Genomic DNA, 16,239 nt, shown 5'->3' on the forward strand with positions numbered 1-16,239 from the left:
AACCCTCGCTGAGACCATCTGGTCTGTACAACTCAGATATGCAAAGTTTTACTTATAAATAGAAATGCAAGTTATAATTATTACAGCAGTGGGAATAATCCCAAATGCAAGATTTTACAATTCTGGTCGTTTTATTTTAATCCCAGTGGAATAATTAAACCATGATTGGTTTAAATGGATTTGAACCTCAGAATAGAACAAGGGGCAATTATGCCTTGAGCAAGAAAGAACAGCAGCTACATCTACTTGTGTCCTTTAATTGAGAATGTGAAAGGTAAACTGTTGTAAAAATGTTCTGGCATCTTGCAGAGTACTGAGGATCATTGCTCAGCTTCATTAGAATGTTTAAACAATCAAGATTCATAAAAATGTGCAGCATCACTTTCATTTTTATTCATTGGTGTCTCTCAAAAGCCTTATTTATAATATTACGTAGGCTGTTTAACACATACTCTCTCAATAACCATGTATTCCGAGTGTGAACTGTACCCCAAAGGATTGGTGCTGAAGGAGCAATATTACTGTTCATCCTACCCTATCAATTCAGAAGATTTGAATCACAGATATTATAGGAGTCTACATCAATTAGCTTCTCATGCCTATGCCACTGATAGATTTTTAACTGTTATTCCTTCTCTCTGCCCTTTACAAATTATCTTAAATGCTGACCTGAGTCAATATCTTAAGTGCATTCCATATTCTAATAACCCCATGTGTTACATTCTCCTGGTGATAATTCTGTTTCTGTTAAGAATTTGCTAATCAGTGGAAACAATTTCATTTGTATAGCCACTCATAGTTCTGGAAAACTCAATAGGGTGTCTACTCAACTACAGTGGAAAGTAATAATAAGTCTTTCTTAATAATTAGGATATCTATTTTCCAGTATTACTCTATGATTTGAAAATCCTTTCTATAATGTTGCACACAAAACTGTGTACACTATTCCAACCATTCTGCATGCGTCACTTTTTCAGTTTTATATTTAATGTCCCAAAATGTAAAACCAAGAATCTTAATTGCATCTGAAAACCATTTTTAAAAAGACCTCTGTAATTGGTGTATACTCGCACTCTTCTTTCTTTAATGATTTACCACATTGAACTGTACTTGCTACCTCTCCGACCACTCTGAAACCACAAAAAGTGATTGCTTTATGTGGTGGGAATTGTAACACTGCATTTGGCTAATTGCTTTGTCCTGTGAAGCTGGTTGGGATATTTCCCAACATTAAATGTGTTATAGAAATGTAGTTTTTTTGTCAGAATTTCCACCATGTCCTCATTTTTGAGCATATCTCTTTATTACTATTTTACTGCACTTATATAAGTTTCACTGTTTACCTTCATGGTGATCTGCAAACTTTTATTCTCCTGCCTCATCTTTTTGCTTCAATTTTATGCTCCAAACTCCATCAAACCTCCTCCAAGCTCCTTCTAAAAGGAGACTATTACCTACTTAAATGGAAAATTATTCTATATGTGGGCATAGGAATTTCTGAAACTCTTTAAATAGAGCTAGTTGTGTACTAAAACTTCTGATCAAACTATCATAATTTAACCTTTTAAAAACATTAAAATTAAGTTCACAGCTTCATTTTATGTTTTACTTGTTCAAAGGTCAGGTGTGTCATTGAAAGCCGCATTATTATTATCCTTTCCTAAAGGTGTTCTCAAGATGATGGTGTACAAAATATCTTTATAGGGGCTTTTTTATTATAAATTTACATTAAGTTGTTGAATTATTAATTGCTGTCTGAATCTCCTGTGAATCAAACCGCTTTTGAAGCTGTGCACTAGGTAGCATCCACATTATAATCAACAAAATCATATTTAATAATAGACTTTCTGATTCATAATCAGTGGCTTGGACTTAAAACCAAATGCTCTTGAGGCGCTGTTGATTAGCTTTGTTGATTGATCGGAGCTTCATTGCCAAGAACATAATCTTCTCTGTAGGTTTCTGCCAATCACAGGGACACATTAAAATACCACCACTGAGTGATGTTGATGTTTCAAGAGATCCTTATGACAGACATTGTTTAAACAGTTGCGTTTTTAGTTATATAGTATCTTGCCTCTCAATCTCAATTTAACTAATTCCAGCTGATCTCCTAATTCCTTTTTTTCCCTGAACTTGATTATATTACACAAAATTCCCACTCTCCCTTATTCATTATGACAGCATTTGCAATTTTCCTGAGAAAGTTATCTCCCTCAATCAAACACTTCTAGTCAAGTATATTGACTAGTCCTTATGGCCATTGTTTCTGATACAAATTCTATTCTTACAGGAAATCCTAGAAGGCATAAATAATCCACAACTGTTTTATTCCATAATAAACCATTTCCAGATCTGTCCTCAGCACACTCCTCTCCTCCAGATTTGATAAACTTCTTCCTATCCAAGATTGAGATGGTGTGCAGCTGTCTGCTGCCATTTTTTCCTGCTGCTCCTGACACCCCTCTGATGTCAAGCTTTAGTATCCATATCAGATTCTATTAAAAATGCTTACAATCTTTGCATTGGCTCCACCCCAATGCATTTAGAATTCTAAGTTCTATCTGAAGCTCAACGGCTTCAGAGCACCTTCTTCCTACAATCTCCTCAAATCCAGTGATTTCTATCCTCCCTTAATATTACTATTGTTAGCAGAACATCCAACCTCCTGTTTCACTCTTTGCAACTCCATCCATCTTCCTTTCTCCATTTTCTTGAAGACCATGTCATGTGTAATAACTACTCACCTCAATTTTGTTTTAAAACTTGGAACCTTCACCCTTCCAAATTTAGAAACTGGAAATGCAGACTGCTGTTAATTCCAGGGTTGAATGGCAATGCTTTCAGCAAATTCAGACAGTGGGCACCTTCAGACAGTGGCTCCCTTGGCACAGCACATCACATTTGTCCATTTTTAGCTGGACATTTTCTACCCATCTAAAGAATGGAGAATGACTAGTTCAGAGTCAACTTGCTAAACCTTAATTTAACCATTGGCTCTTAGGCTCAGGTTACTGAGAAATTTCAAGTATGAGTCCGTGTCACTTTTCTTCAGTCCACAGGTGGATGTTTGGGAATGATACTTTCATGCGAATATTGCTTTCGAGGTTTAGATCATCTTCAATGGCAATATCACTTTCTCCCAGCAGCTTTAGTTATTCCACAGAACAAATGTTAAGACATTTTTGAGTTAGAGGAACTATACAATGAAGCTTTGTTCAGTTTAGGCTCCATGGCAGGTTCATCATTTTGTTATTAGAAAAAAAACAGAGATTGGCACACTAAGCCATGGTGTCACTGCTGGGTTTATGACACCAAACATAAGCTGCTCATGGCTGTTGATACATTACTTGGCATGAACTGACTGGAGACTGCAGCTGAGTGAAGTACCAACAGTAACAGCCTTAGATTCCCTTGGGGAAAGGCTACTTCAACATAACCATGTTGTAACTATAACATATTTACGCAGTATAGAAACTGGGGCATAAGGGATTGGATACCCTAGGTTTTCACATTACTGGATGAAATGCCTTCTCCTTGGTACTAAGTGCTAAGGGCTTGGTACCAAGTCAGTACTGAGGGGAAGATGGTGGCCCACTGTATGAAATTAGCCATTAAAATCTGATCTAGGCAGAATTCTTGCTGAGGAAACTAATATAACCCACCAGCAGATGCCCCATCCAACAGAATGAATGTAGAGGGTTGGATACAACATTCAGAAAGATCCCATCCCTAATAACATTATGAATGGAGACAAGAATCTTGTCAGTGAGAACGAACTCATCTTTTCTCACAAAAGTAAACCATTTGCTGTGTGGGTGATTCTAATAGCTTATCTTTTGATTTATTACATAAAGCAGGATTTACATATTTAATCCAATAAAAAAGGATTTATCAAATTAAAATCATTCCATTTTTGGAATATAATTGTATGGTAGGTTTTAAATAATATTGTTCACTTTATAATCAATGTACAAGAGGAAATGCAAGACTGTAAAATCACTAGAATCATTTCAACAAATCAGGTTTTACTTGATGTACATACAACAGACCAGAAACCCTACTTGGCCTCCTTGTCCAAACATAATGTTAAGGTATTCTTGCTACTTTCATTTTGTTACTTCAATGAAGTTCACACACACTCTTCAACAGCAACTCTGCTTCCCCTGCTACTCTGGGGAGAGAGACAGGTGAAGGTAATTTACAAGATGGCTAAAGCGGGATTGGATTTTTCTTGGCAGTAATAGAAACTCAAAGCAGCCAATCCCCATTTGGACCATACATCTGTATAGGGTTGACTTTTGAGGGGAACCATGATCATAAACAATATTGAATATTTAACAAGCCAAATTCCAAAGCAGGCTTTTGGCCTACAGCTCAACATGCACAAATATAATGCAGTAGTCATCACTGAAAGCCAAAAGAGACATAGAGGTTGGAAGTATGGAAACTACTGCCTTTTTCACACTCCTACCCATCTGCTCCAGATAAATCCAACTCTGGCCATGGGCTATAACTATTGGCCCATGAGGACAGAGTTCTCTGATTTGAAATTAATACTCTTCCTTTATGTCAATAGTTTGGCACATACAAGGCATTTTTTTTTTAAAGTGTCTGGGAGGAATGTTTTGATGTTCTCTCCTTTTATGCTTTCCTTACTCTCATGTGGGTAGCACTAGTGTAAAGTTGGAGATCAATTACTGCAATAGCTGACTCAAAATGTTTCATCGTTCCTTGTTGGCAAGACCAAAATTTGTTATCCACCGTTAACAGCTCTTAAAAATGCCTACTTTCCTTTTAGGTTTGGCAAAGTACAAGTTCACTTTGTAAGGGAGGCTAAGACATGGCTTTCCTCATTCGACTTGGGCACCAGTGTTAGTAAACACAAAAGGTTTCTCTGCCTGAAGGGGACTAATAAGGTCTCTGTGCCATATTCAACACCCTGTATGAAATCGGTCAAGTTCAGAGACACATGAAAGAGGGTGGATGAGAATTTTTGGGCAAGGGATAGGTATAGGAATAACTAAGGAGACCTCTTGTTGTTAAGGGCCATGCTATTTCATATAAAAATCATTGAAAATTAGATGTAAGCCAATGCAATCAGTACTGCTTTTGGGTCAGCACAAGGCCACAGAATATTTTAACTTTGAGGCATGATTTTAATTTTTACTTTGAAGGAAAGCAACAGTTCTAGAAATAAATTTCTGCAAAATATATGTTTTTAAAATGATTTATCGTAGAAATTGGATACATTAGTGTTTCATTTATTCAAGTTTTAACATCAAAAATCTCAGATTCTAGCTCTGGTGTTTGTGCAGTCAGCTAAATAAGGCGGCCATCTCTCCACTAATCCCACTTACAGGAATTCCATAATCAGATATTTCGCAGAGTCATTGGTGAGGAGATGAAAAGGACAGCTATAAAGGACTCAGCCATGAGGCTAATTTAATTCTATACAGATGACATTAACATGCTACAACTGTATGGGATTATAACAATGGAGAAAGAGTTTCTAGTTAGTCCTCATTCTTCTTTATTTGAAAAAGTTTAGTGACTCTAATATGGCAGTTTTAATTTCTCACCGTAAAATTCAGCTCAGTGACCCTCTGCGCTGTGATCCAATAATTACTCACATCACAACTGTACCTGGCTGTGAATCTGTAGGAATCGCTATTGAAAGATGAGTGAAAATGTTCATTTTCAAAAGTACATTTGAGGTAGGTGGACAATAAGGGATTCGGTCTCAAACATGATGAATCCAATGAGATTATAAATCATGGCCAGTGCTGAGAGGAATCCAGAACCAAAACACACATCAACGCAAAACTGCTCCTCCACATTGATACTTAACTACACAGAGTTCACCATCACATACTCCTCCCAGGTCAGGCTAAACAATGAATACCCAGTGAATGACAGGACACACAGATGCTACAGCTGGTGTGACAGACAGAGACGCCAATTCACATCTCCTCTCACAAGCTGCTTTCGACCGGTTTCAAAACGTACAGACAATTTGCTGAGGGCAAGCTGGAGGTCCAACAGGGCATCAAATGACTGCTGTCTGGTTGAACTCATGTGCAAAGCTTTTCATTTCATTGGACAGTCATTGATGAATACCCCTTAAGAGTGCAGAGTGCTTATTCAAGCATGTTTTTACGTTGATGTAGTTCAGTTCAGTTCCAGGGTTCTTAGCTCAGCTGCAAGGTACAGTCATTCTGTTTGACACTTAGACCAGTGTGCCCTCTGGAAGGGGTGGCACAAGATGCTCTACATTTTTAGTCTTCTCCCTGCCCTCATTCTTCAGCCATTCCATTTTCTGCTTGTGTTGCCGAATTGCATCAGTCACCCTGGAATCGATCATTATCTCAGTCAGAACACCATCTTCAGAGGCATATGCTGCAGCCTGCACAGCAGAAAGAACACACATACATAGGTTACCAAGAATGTACGTAGTCTTATATTAGACCAGTCATTTAAGATTACTTATAGTGTGGAAACAGGCCCTTCAGCCCAACAAGTCCACACTGGCCCGCCGAAGCGCAATCCAACCAGACCCAATCCCCTACATTTATCCCTTCACCTAACACTACGGGCAATTTAGCATGGCCAATTCACTTAACCTGGACTGTGGGAGGAAACCGGAGCACCCGGAGGAAACCTACGCAGACACTAGGAGAATGTGCAAACTCCACACACAGTCGCTTGAAGTGGGAATTGAACCCGGCGCTGTGAGGCAACAGTGCTAACCACTGTGCCATCATGCCACCCACGTAGACAATAAAAGGTGAAACCCAACTAGTGTCAATTTAGAAAGAAGATTTTTAAAAAGAATTCCTGCTTGATTAGGACTTTCTCCTTAAAGTGCTTATCAAACGTGCTTCAAATGCAAGATTTATAGAAGGGAGCCTACTCTGCAGGCATTTTACAACCAGATTTTAATTCCTTGCTTTTGCTCATTTTGCTGCAGATTTTCTTTAATTAAGTTAATCATCCTCAGAGCAGAATAAAGGGTACAGCACACCAGTGATTACAACCAGGTAAAGCAGTGGAAACCAGTTTCTTGTTTTAATTCTTAGTTCTCCTTTTGGATGGTCACAAATAACATTTACTTTCTTGTTTGCACATGGCTATCACACTTTAACTGAAACTGTTTTCTTGAAAACAAAGGAGCTAATTCTCAAGGTTTTACTGAGTGAAAAAGAGCAATTTTATTACCTACTAACCAAACAAACCAAAATAAAACAAAACATAATTTCAGATAGTAAGTTTAAAATGCATTAAGTCTGGTACAGAAAGGGAGACCACAAGTTACTGTTATAAAGATGAGTCTTCAAGGTATCAGATTCTCAACCTGAGTCCACACTTGGTTAATTGTTGATGTGAATCCTCAACAGAAGCATAATTTGTAGACTGGAATTCTCTGTGAAAGTGCACTTTTCAAGAATTATTTTCCCTTTGTCTACCCCCAAAAATAGCTACCAAAATATAGCTAAGTGTGTGTATTCCTGAGTCTAACTTCATTGTCTTTCCATGTTAGTTAACTGGCATGTAAGTCATTCAATCCCCAATATGTAAAATCGTGACAATCGTGAATTAATACAGATAACAATTCTTGACATTGACTCAAGTGTTTAGTTTTGATATTTTTATATAAAAATGGTAATTCGAATGCAGACAGCTTTGTTTATTGCACATGGGTCTCTCAACACTTGCCTCAATTTGTGACCAGATGATCACTGTAGCCATTTTAGGCCCAATTTTCTTGTTTTTATAAAAACATTTAGTTAACAAAGGGTTGAAGTCTAAAACATGACAATTAGATGATGGATTGATAGGCCATATTTAGTACTCGTACTACACTGTTAGTGAAAGCAATAAGAACTTCAGGCAATTTCTTTCAAACAGACTGAAAACAACCAATGTACAAACTCTGAGGAGAGCTGTTTTACTTTCTTGGAATGAATGCAAGACACTGAATTTGGCTGACACCAGCATTCTGGAATACTTTCTCAAACCAAGCCAGCAGAGTCCATTGAGAGGTGGCATGTTCAACAGTGCGTAAATAGCCCGCAAACAACCTGAAATTGAGACATGGCAACTTCCGGGCAACACAGGCATAGATTAACAGAATCCCTACAGTGGGGAAAGAGGCCATTTGGTCCACAAAGTCTGCATCCACCATGCGAAGAATATCCCACCCAGACCCACTTTATCCCTACAATCCCACATTCACCATGGTTAATCCACCTAACCTGCACATCTTTGGACTGTGGAAGGAAACCCACACAGACATGGAGAACATGAAAACTCCATACAGTATCCCAAGGCTAGAATTGAACCAGAGTCCCTGGAGCTGGGAGGCATCAGTGCTAACCACCGAACTACTGTAATTAGAGAGTCAGAGTCACAGAAACAGACCCTTCGGTCCAACCCGTCCATGCTGACCAGATATCCCACCACAATCTAGTCCCACCTGCCAGCACCCGGCTCATATCCCTCCAAATCCTTCCTATTCACATACCCATCCAGATGCCTTTTAAATATTGCAGATGTGCCAGCCTCCACCACTTCCTCTGGCAGCTCATTCTATACATGTATCACCCTCTGTGTGAAAAAGCTGCCCCTTAGGTCTCTTTTATGTCTTTCCCCTCTCACCCTAAACCTATGTTCTCTAGTTCTGAACTGACCCACCCCAGGGTACAGACTTTGTCTATTTATCCTATCCATGTCCCTCATGATTTTATAAACTTCTATAAAGGTCACCACTCAGCCTCTGATACTCTAAGGAAAACAGCTCCAGCCTGTTCAGCCTCTTCCTATAGCTAAAATCCTCCAACTTTGGCAACATCCTTGTAAATCTTTTCTGCATCCTTTCAAGTTTCACAACATCCTTTCAATAGAAAGGAGACCAGAATTGCACGCAATATTCCAGTGTCCTAACCAACGTCCTGTACTCAATACTCTGACCAACAAAGGAAAGTTTACCAAACCACTTTCAAGGAGCCTATGAACCTGCCCTCCAAGGTCGCTTTGCTCAGCAACACTTCAGAGGACCTTACCATTAAGTGTATAAGTCCTGGGAAGATTTGCTTTTCCAAAATGCAGCACTTCGCATTTATCTGAATTAAACTCTACCTGCCACTTCTCAGCCCATTGGCCCATCTGATTAAGGTCGCGTTGTAATCTGAGGTAACCTTCTTTGCTGTCCACTACACCTCCAATTCTGGTGTCATCTGTAAACTTACTAACTATTCCTCTTACGCTCACATCCAAATCATTGATATAAAATGATAAAAAGTAGTGGACCCAGCACAGATCCTCACGGTACTCCACTGGTCACAGGCTTCCAGTCTGAAAAACAACCCTCCACCACAACCCTCAGTTCTGTATCCAAATGGCTAGTTCTCCCTGTATTCCATGAGATCTAATCTTGCTAATCAGTCTCCCATGGGGAACCCTGTCAAATGCCTTACTGAAGTCCATACAGATCATATCCATCACTCTGCCCTAATCAATCCTCTTTGTTACTTCTTCAAAAAACTCAATCAAGTTTGGGAGACATGATTTCCCACACACAAAGCCATGCTGTACTATCCATAATCAGTCCTTGCCTTTCCAAATGCATGTACATCCTGCCCCTCAGGATTCCCTCTAATAACTTGCCCACCACCAATGTCAGGCTTACTGGTCTACAGTTCCCTTGTCCTTACCATCCTTCTTAAACCGTGTCACCACATTAGCCAACCTCCAGTCTTCCAGCACCTCACCTGTGACTATCGATGATACAAGTATCTCAGCAAGGTACCCAGCAATCACTTCCCTAGCTTCACACAGAGTTCTAGGGTACACCTCATCAGGTCCTGGGGACTTACCCACTTTTGTGTGTTTCAAGACATCCAGCACTTCCTCCTCTGCATTATGGACACTTTTCAAGATGTCACCATCTATTTCCCTACATTCTATCAAAAAATTCGATATTTAGTATTTCTGCATCCAATACTCCTCACCCAGCTTTCACACTGCAATATCTCTACATAATTTCTGGAATAGTAAGGGCGGCATGGTGGCTCAGTGGTTGGCACTGCTGCCTCATAGCACCAGGGATCCAGGTTCGATTCCAGCCCCAGGCTGTGTAGATTTTGCACATTCTCCCTGTGTCTGCGTGGGTTTCCTCCGGGTGCTCCGGTTTCCTCCCATAGTCCGAAGATGTGCAAATCAGGTGAATTGGCCATGCTAAATTGCCAATAGTGTTATGGGTTTGGGTGGGTTATTCTTTGGAGGGTCAGTGTGGATTTGTTGGGCCAAAGGGCCTGTTTCCACACTGTAGGGAATCTAATCTAATCTATATCTTACCTGTCCTTTTCCACAGTAAACACTGATGCAAAGTACTCGTTCTCTTAAGTAATCGAGCAGCAAACACAAGCTCTGGAAAAGAGCTGCTTTGTTGGACTGGTGTTCACAAAGTTTCCTTGAATTCTACTCTTTGCTTTGTCTTCCTGTTTCCACAGGCAGTGATTAATGTTGGGGACCAGTTCCATAACTGCCTCAGACACATTGCCTGAATGACCTGGCCATGTTAAGTGGAATCAGAGAGAGAAAAAAATAAAATCAGGAACTTTGAGTTCACCATACAGTCCATTCACAGCTCCGTGCCACACACTGGGCAGTGTATTCACACTACCAGATGTCATTTGGAACAGTGTTTGGTTACATTGAGCAAAATAAGCAATCGGAAATCAGTTCAATGAAAATCTAGTTCATCCATCATGTTGGAACCTGGGTCTAAATGCTGCAGATTTACGGCTTTAATTACATTCAGACAATGCATCAATATGTGCAATCAAAACTGAATGGAGCCATTTCAGTTAGGAGTAGGTCTCAAATTATTCAGATGGATTTTTACAGTAATTGTAGTCATGAGCACCACAGTCACATCTCAGCCTCTTTAAATTCCCATCAATATAACCCCCTTTTTCTCAGATCACCAGTCCAACCATCTGCATTGTACTCATGTCCAGTATATTAAAAAAAACAGATATAGGGAATAAAATCAGAGTTAGGCAGAATAAGCCACTGTTTCTGTTCCCTCTGTCTCAAAAGGCAACACAAGTGGACTGAATTTAGATAAATAATATCAGGACAATAATGCTGAATAAGAAACTGTTCTGCAAGTCACATTATCCATTATTAAAACTATTCCCATTGTGATTTCTTTTCAAGCAGATCGGTGAACTTAATTCTTGCTCTTGCCCCATCTTGACAGTAAGAACACAGGTGTTGAGATGAACGAGTACTTTGATACTAAGCAATAATTCTAGTGCTGACATCAGAACAAGACTTCACTGTGTTTAGATGCAGATGTGTCATGCATGAGGATCATAGATTTTGGCTTGTGCACTATCCAATAAGCACAGTATTTGAGAATCTGCACAGACTGACATTATTTGGAAAATGCCAACACCTGCTAGTGGGAGTTGGAGCATTGATAATCTACTAAACGTTCCAATACTCTGAAGTGAGTGAATGCTTCTGTGCACAGGTGGCTGGCTCACAGATTATCCTGCTCCCTTTAGCAGTAATGTTCAACCAGTATGCAAAGGAGCCTATTCTTATATGTATTAAAATAAATAATTTTTGGAATAGAGTCAAACATTACCAATTATATAAATTCTGCAATTTAAAAAATATAGTTAATGGGACAAGAGTGCTGCTGGCAATGCCATCTTTACTATCCTTCCTTAATGTCACTTGAGAAGTGCTGGTGATCTGCCTATCACTGCAGTCCATTAGTTACAGATACATCCACAGTGCTAAGCGGAAGGGAGATTTACCCAATGGAGAAGCACTGGCAACTTAGTTCCAAATTAGAAAGATACGTTGCTAAAGAGTGGAATGAGCAGGTCTTGACATTCCCAGGTAGAAGCCATGGAAATGAAAGGTGCAATCAAAAAAGCCTTGATGGTAAGCTGCAGCATTTCGTATTGGAGTTACACTGGGAACCCCCACATTGCTTGTGGAGGCAGTGAATACTTAAAGATAATGGTTTGCTGTGGATGATGTTGAGCTGAGTGTTGTTGCAGTTATATTCATCCAGGGAAATGAGAAGTATTCCACCAAACGCCCAATGCATGCTTTATATATGATGGAAGAGGCTTTGGGCAATCAAAACATAATTTACCAATTGCAGAATTTTAACGGATCTGGTCTTCTAGTTAAATGTGGTTGGTTCAATTGTTTCAGGTAACAGTGACACCCAAGTTGTGGATAGTGGGGGAACATCAGTGATGGCAAATTGACTGAATGCAATGGAAGGTGGTTTAGACACTCTGGGTTGTTCTTACTGATCTATTATTGAGCATTCCTGACAATAATAGCACTTAGTTGTGGTTTTTGGAGGATAAGCTATGGCTATGGGTTCCTATTTTGATACTGTTGAAAACTAATTTCCAATTGTTCTGCAAACAGATATTCTCCCAGAACTAAAATCAAGCAATGTTCTTCATTGCAGAAACAAGCAGCATACTTGGACACACATTCTTAAAACCTGGCCCACTTTGATTTTGTCTCTTTTCTTTAAAATTCAATTTGTTTTTCAAATTAACCTGATCAGAGATGTTGTTGCAGAGTTGGGACTTGAAGCCAGGCTTCCAGCTCCAAGGGTAGGGGCACTACCACTGTCCTACAAGAGGGGCCCTGACTTTCTCTCTTCTAATTAATGAACAATTAAAATCACCCAACAATAATGACTAAAAAGTTATCAATTTTTTGCCAGTTGGAACTAGTGTAACAAGTAAACCAATTTAAATTAGATCCTAACAGAATAGCAAAATCAATTAATAATGCTTCGTGAAAGAAAAATTTGCAATTAATAAAACAAATGTGGAATACATTTCCCGAATGAATCTCTCATGGGTCAAACATTCTTTCAAGTCTCAAGATTACTCAAGAGCAAAGTACTATGGGACCTGTTTTAGGTATCAGATTACTCCAAAATACTGCAGTCAAAGATGCTGCTTATCTGAAGGAGGGAATTAAAAAAAACTAGCATTCATCTTCGTGAGCAGTTATTTGAACCGAGTCAAAAGACAAACAGAAGTACTAAACCTGGCTTTTCAGTTAATTGCACCTTTTCATTGATGAATTAGCTCAGGGATAGTGTACTCACTAGCTTGAGAAGGCTATGTTTTCTGCACCTCCAGATGACACTTCAGTGCAGTGCTGAGCAAATATTGCTATGTTGGAGGTTCTATTTTGCAGATGAGACATGAAATTGAATCCCTGTCTTCCTCCTCAGATGGAGGTGAAACATTCTATTTTATTCTGTTGGGGAATTCTTTAAATTTATTTATTTCTTCTCACAGCCTTTAAATGGGGAATCTCAAACACTTTTCAAGTGTCAAGTGTTTGGGAAGTGCTGAAGATCTGCCAGGGCACTACATAAATGCAAATTATTGCCTTTGTGATGCAAAAACATGAACGTATGTGTATGCACGCTTTTTCAACTATAAAAATACTTCACTGTCAAGCAACTAACCCGACTATGGATCTGACACCATCTGTTCAGATGAGCAGCCAATCTGTCTAATGTCTGCAGCACACTAAAACTGTCGCAGGTTCCCGCTTAATGAGGGAAATGGGTAACATTGCAAAATGCTGAAGTCACTGCACCTCGATCATCACTTTGGAAGGTAGTATCAAGTCAGTCATTTGCTAGTTTTGGCTTTGACGCAGTTCTGTACTCTTACTCCTCCCAAGCAAAACACAGCCACAGCACAATTTACAAGGATACCACATTAACACCGTCAAATACAACTACATCAGTTCAAGTGTTTCCCTCAAATTTTATTTTAAAGCATTTTTCATAATCTTTCCTATGGCTAAATTTACATTAACTAGGTTAGCCACAAGATATGATTGCTCAAGCCTAATTGTAAGCCACTTTGCACACTAGCTTTTTAAAAGATGGAGTTAACTTAACTTCACAGCCTGACTTACCCAATCTGTCTTGAAAGTTGTGTTACTCGCATTCCACAAGTTGTTTCAATTAGATCAACTTCTAATTCAGAGCAAAATCAACTGTAAATGTGACAGTGGCTATGTAAGGTAAACAGCCTAATACATTTGGAAAGCTGCAATTCTTCAAGTGGAAGTAACATGGCTCTCTCAGGATCAAAAGATATTTAATGTCCCCTGCTATTTTCAGATTTGCCAGTAGTTTCCATCAAATGCAGTAAACTTCAGCTATAAACATACAACTGGAACTGGGGTAATAATGTTGCAAAAGTGTTAATAATCCAATTTCTGTGTCAGTAAGGATTCAATTGGATACATTGTCTTGTTGAACTGAGAAGTAGCCAGAAACCTGTACGCACCTATAAGGGTGAAAGATCCACTGTATATTTACACCGGACATTCAATTTAACAGTGAGGAAAACCATTTCTTTTCCCCAAACCCAACATTCCACCCCGCCACCCAAAACACACATGGACAGGACAGAGAGTATACAATGACAGCCAATTTAGTGACAAAGCTGAAATAAAATCCCATCTGTTCAAATCACTCAACACCTAGGAAAAGCGAGTGCCTTTTGGAGATTAGGCATAGGAAGTGCAATTGGAAAAACAGAGCCCGTTTATAGTGCACATAAAGCCATTTAGCAGGCACATGATCAAAGAAAGGAGGCAAGCCTAAAGAATTAGAGCACTAGCCTGACTGGAAGCAGCATTTGCTGCAACCATAAAATATATAATGAAGAAAATAAACTTTCTTTAAAAACTAAAATTCCCAAGCAACATTCGTCTGACATCAATCCCCCACTTTACGAAACACTGTGAGGTAGACCAAAAGGTGTCTGCGGGCTTACTTACACATACAAGACATTACTGGACTCTATAGCAGCCCTGTACACATTGAGAGTGAACATGAGATTACTGGCTCAGGGACGAGTTGGAGATCATGTGTGCGTGCTAGCAGCAGGAAACAGGGCCAGAAATACTAGAATGGTTCAGATCTTCTGCAGCCTTGTCTACTCTCACGGCATCGGTCTAGGACATACAAGGGTGGTGAATAACTGACCACAGCCCCAGCCAAAGCAGTGCTCTAATCTCATCTGCTGCAGGTGGCAGCTTCATTTGAACTGGTAGCTCAGTAACGTCAGGGTGACCAGGTTAGAAAATACCACAGTGCCATGGGCCTTTAAAAATACAAGTCAAGTTAACATGCATTAGACAATGGATAGGAGAGCTAAAATGATCATTTTATCTAAAGGCAACAAAACCAGCCAGCAAACTACAAGGAGGTGGCATGAAAAAGCATCACCACTATTGTGGTTTCCAATAATGCAAGAGTACACCTTGCCTAAGCTTCTCGATGTCCACCTCTCATTGGTGTGGAGTGTGGCGGTGTTTAGGTGGGGGGAGCAGGGCAGCTCAGTAGGCTGGATGGCTAGTTTGTGATATACAGTCAGGCCAACGTGGGTTGAATTCCTGCACCAGCTGAGGTGACCATGAAGGAATTTCCTTCACAGCTTCTTCCCACATTTCAGCTTTGGTGACACTCAGGTTAAAACACCATCAGTCACTCTCTCTAATGAGAGAGCAGCCCTTTGACATGGAAAGACTATGGCGACTTTATCTTTTTACCTTTATCTTCTGAAGGCCAGAGAATACATTAAAGAACAATTACACATTCCAGAAATCAGCCATTCAGATCCCACGATTTTTCAAATTTAGTTACATTAAGTTCTCCAATACTACTTTTTAAACTGACATTTATTTCAGTTCACTATCCTTGAATCTCAAGCATTTCAGGAAGGCTCCATATATCTTTCTCTGTGAAGATACATATAAACTTTTGTAACATTCCTCGATTTCCCTTTATTAGTTCTCCTGTAACCAACCCAATTTGTCTTTGCTGATCTTTTCCTATTCACATACTTCCAGAATTGTTGCAATCCATTTTTGTTTCTCGCTAATCTATTCTCCCTTCATCACTTCTCTCCATCCTCAAAAACGTACACATCTTTTTACAACATTTTAAACTCCCTCCCACGAACTAATACTATTTTTCTCCCCATTAGCCGCAGCGTTTTATTTTTCCCGTGGAGCTTTTTTGCCTTAAAAGGTATGTAGGTGTTTTTGAAAACCAAGCATGAATTTTTTAAAAAATAACTAGCCATTGCCTATCATTAAACATTTTTACATTTTCAAACCACCACAACCAACGTCCTTCTCATA

At 39.4% G+C, this 16,239-nt stretch overlaps 1 protein-coding gene across 1 annotated transcript in view; it reads right to left on the minus strand.

Moving 5' to 3' along the window:
* Positions 1-3,939: 3,939 nt before the first annotated feature.
* atad3 (ATPase family AAA domain containing 3) overlaps positions 3,940-16,239 on the minus strand; it is a 61,767-nt gene continuing 49,467 nt past the window's right edge. The window contains exon 16 of the mRNA XM_060852188.1: positions 3,940-6,406. Within this exon, the coding sequence (XP_060708171.1) occupies positions 6,230-6,406 (177 nt within the window). The 3' untranslated portion in view covers positions 3,940-6,229. The remainder of the gene's footprint in view (positions 6,407-16,239) is intronic.

The sequence above is a fragment of the Hemiscyllium ocellatum genome, chromosome 37 (assembly GCF_020745735.1).
Source record: "Hemiscyllium ocellatum isolate sHemOce1 chromosome 37, sHemOce1.pat.X.cur, whole genome shotgun sequence".
In the NCBI taxonomy this organism is placed as follows: domain Eukaryota; kingdom Metazoa; phylum Chordata; class Chondrichthyes; order Orectolobiformes; family Hemiscylliidae; genus Hemiscyllium; species Hemiscyllium ocellatum.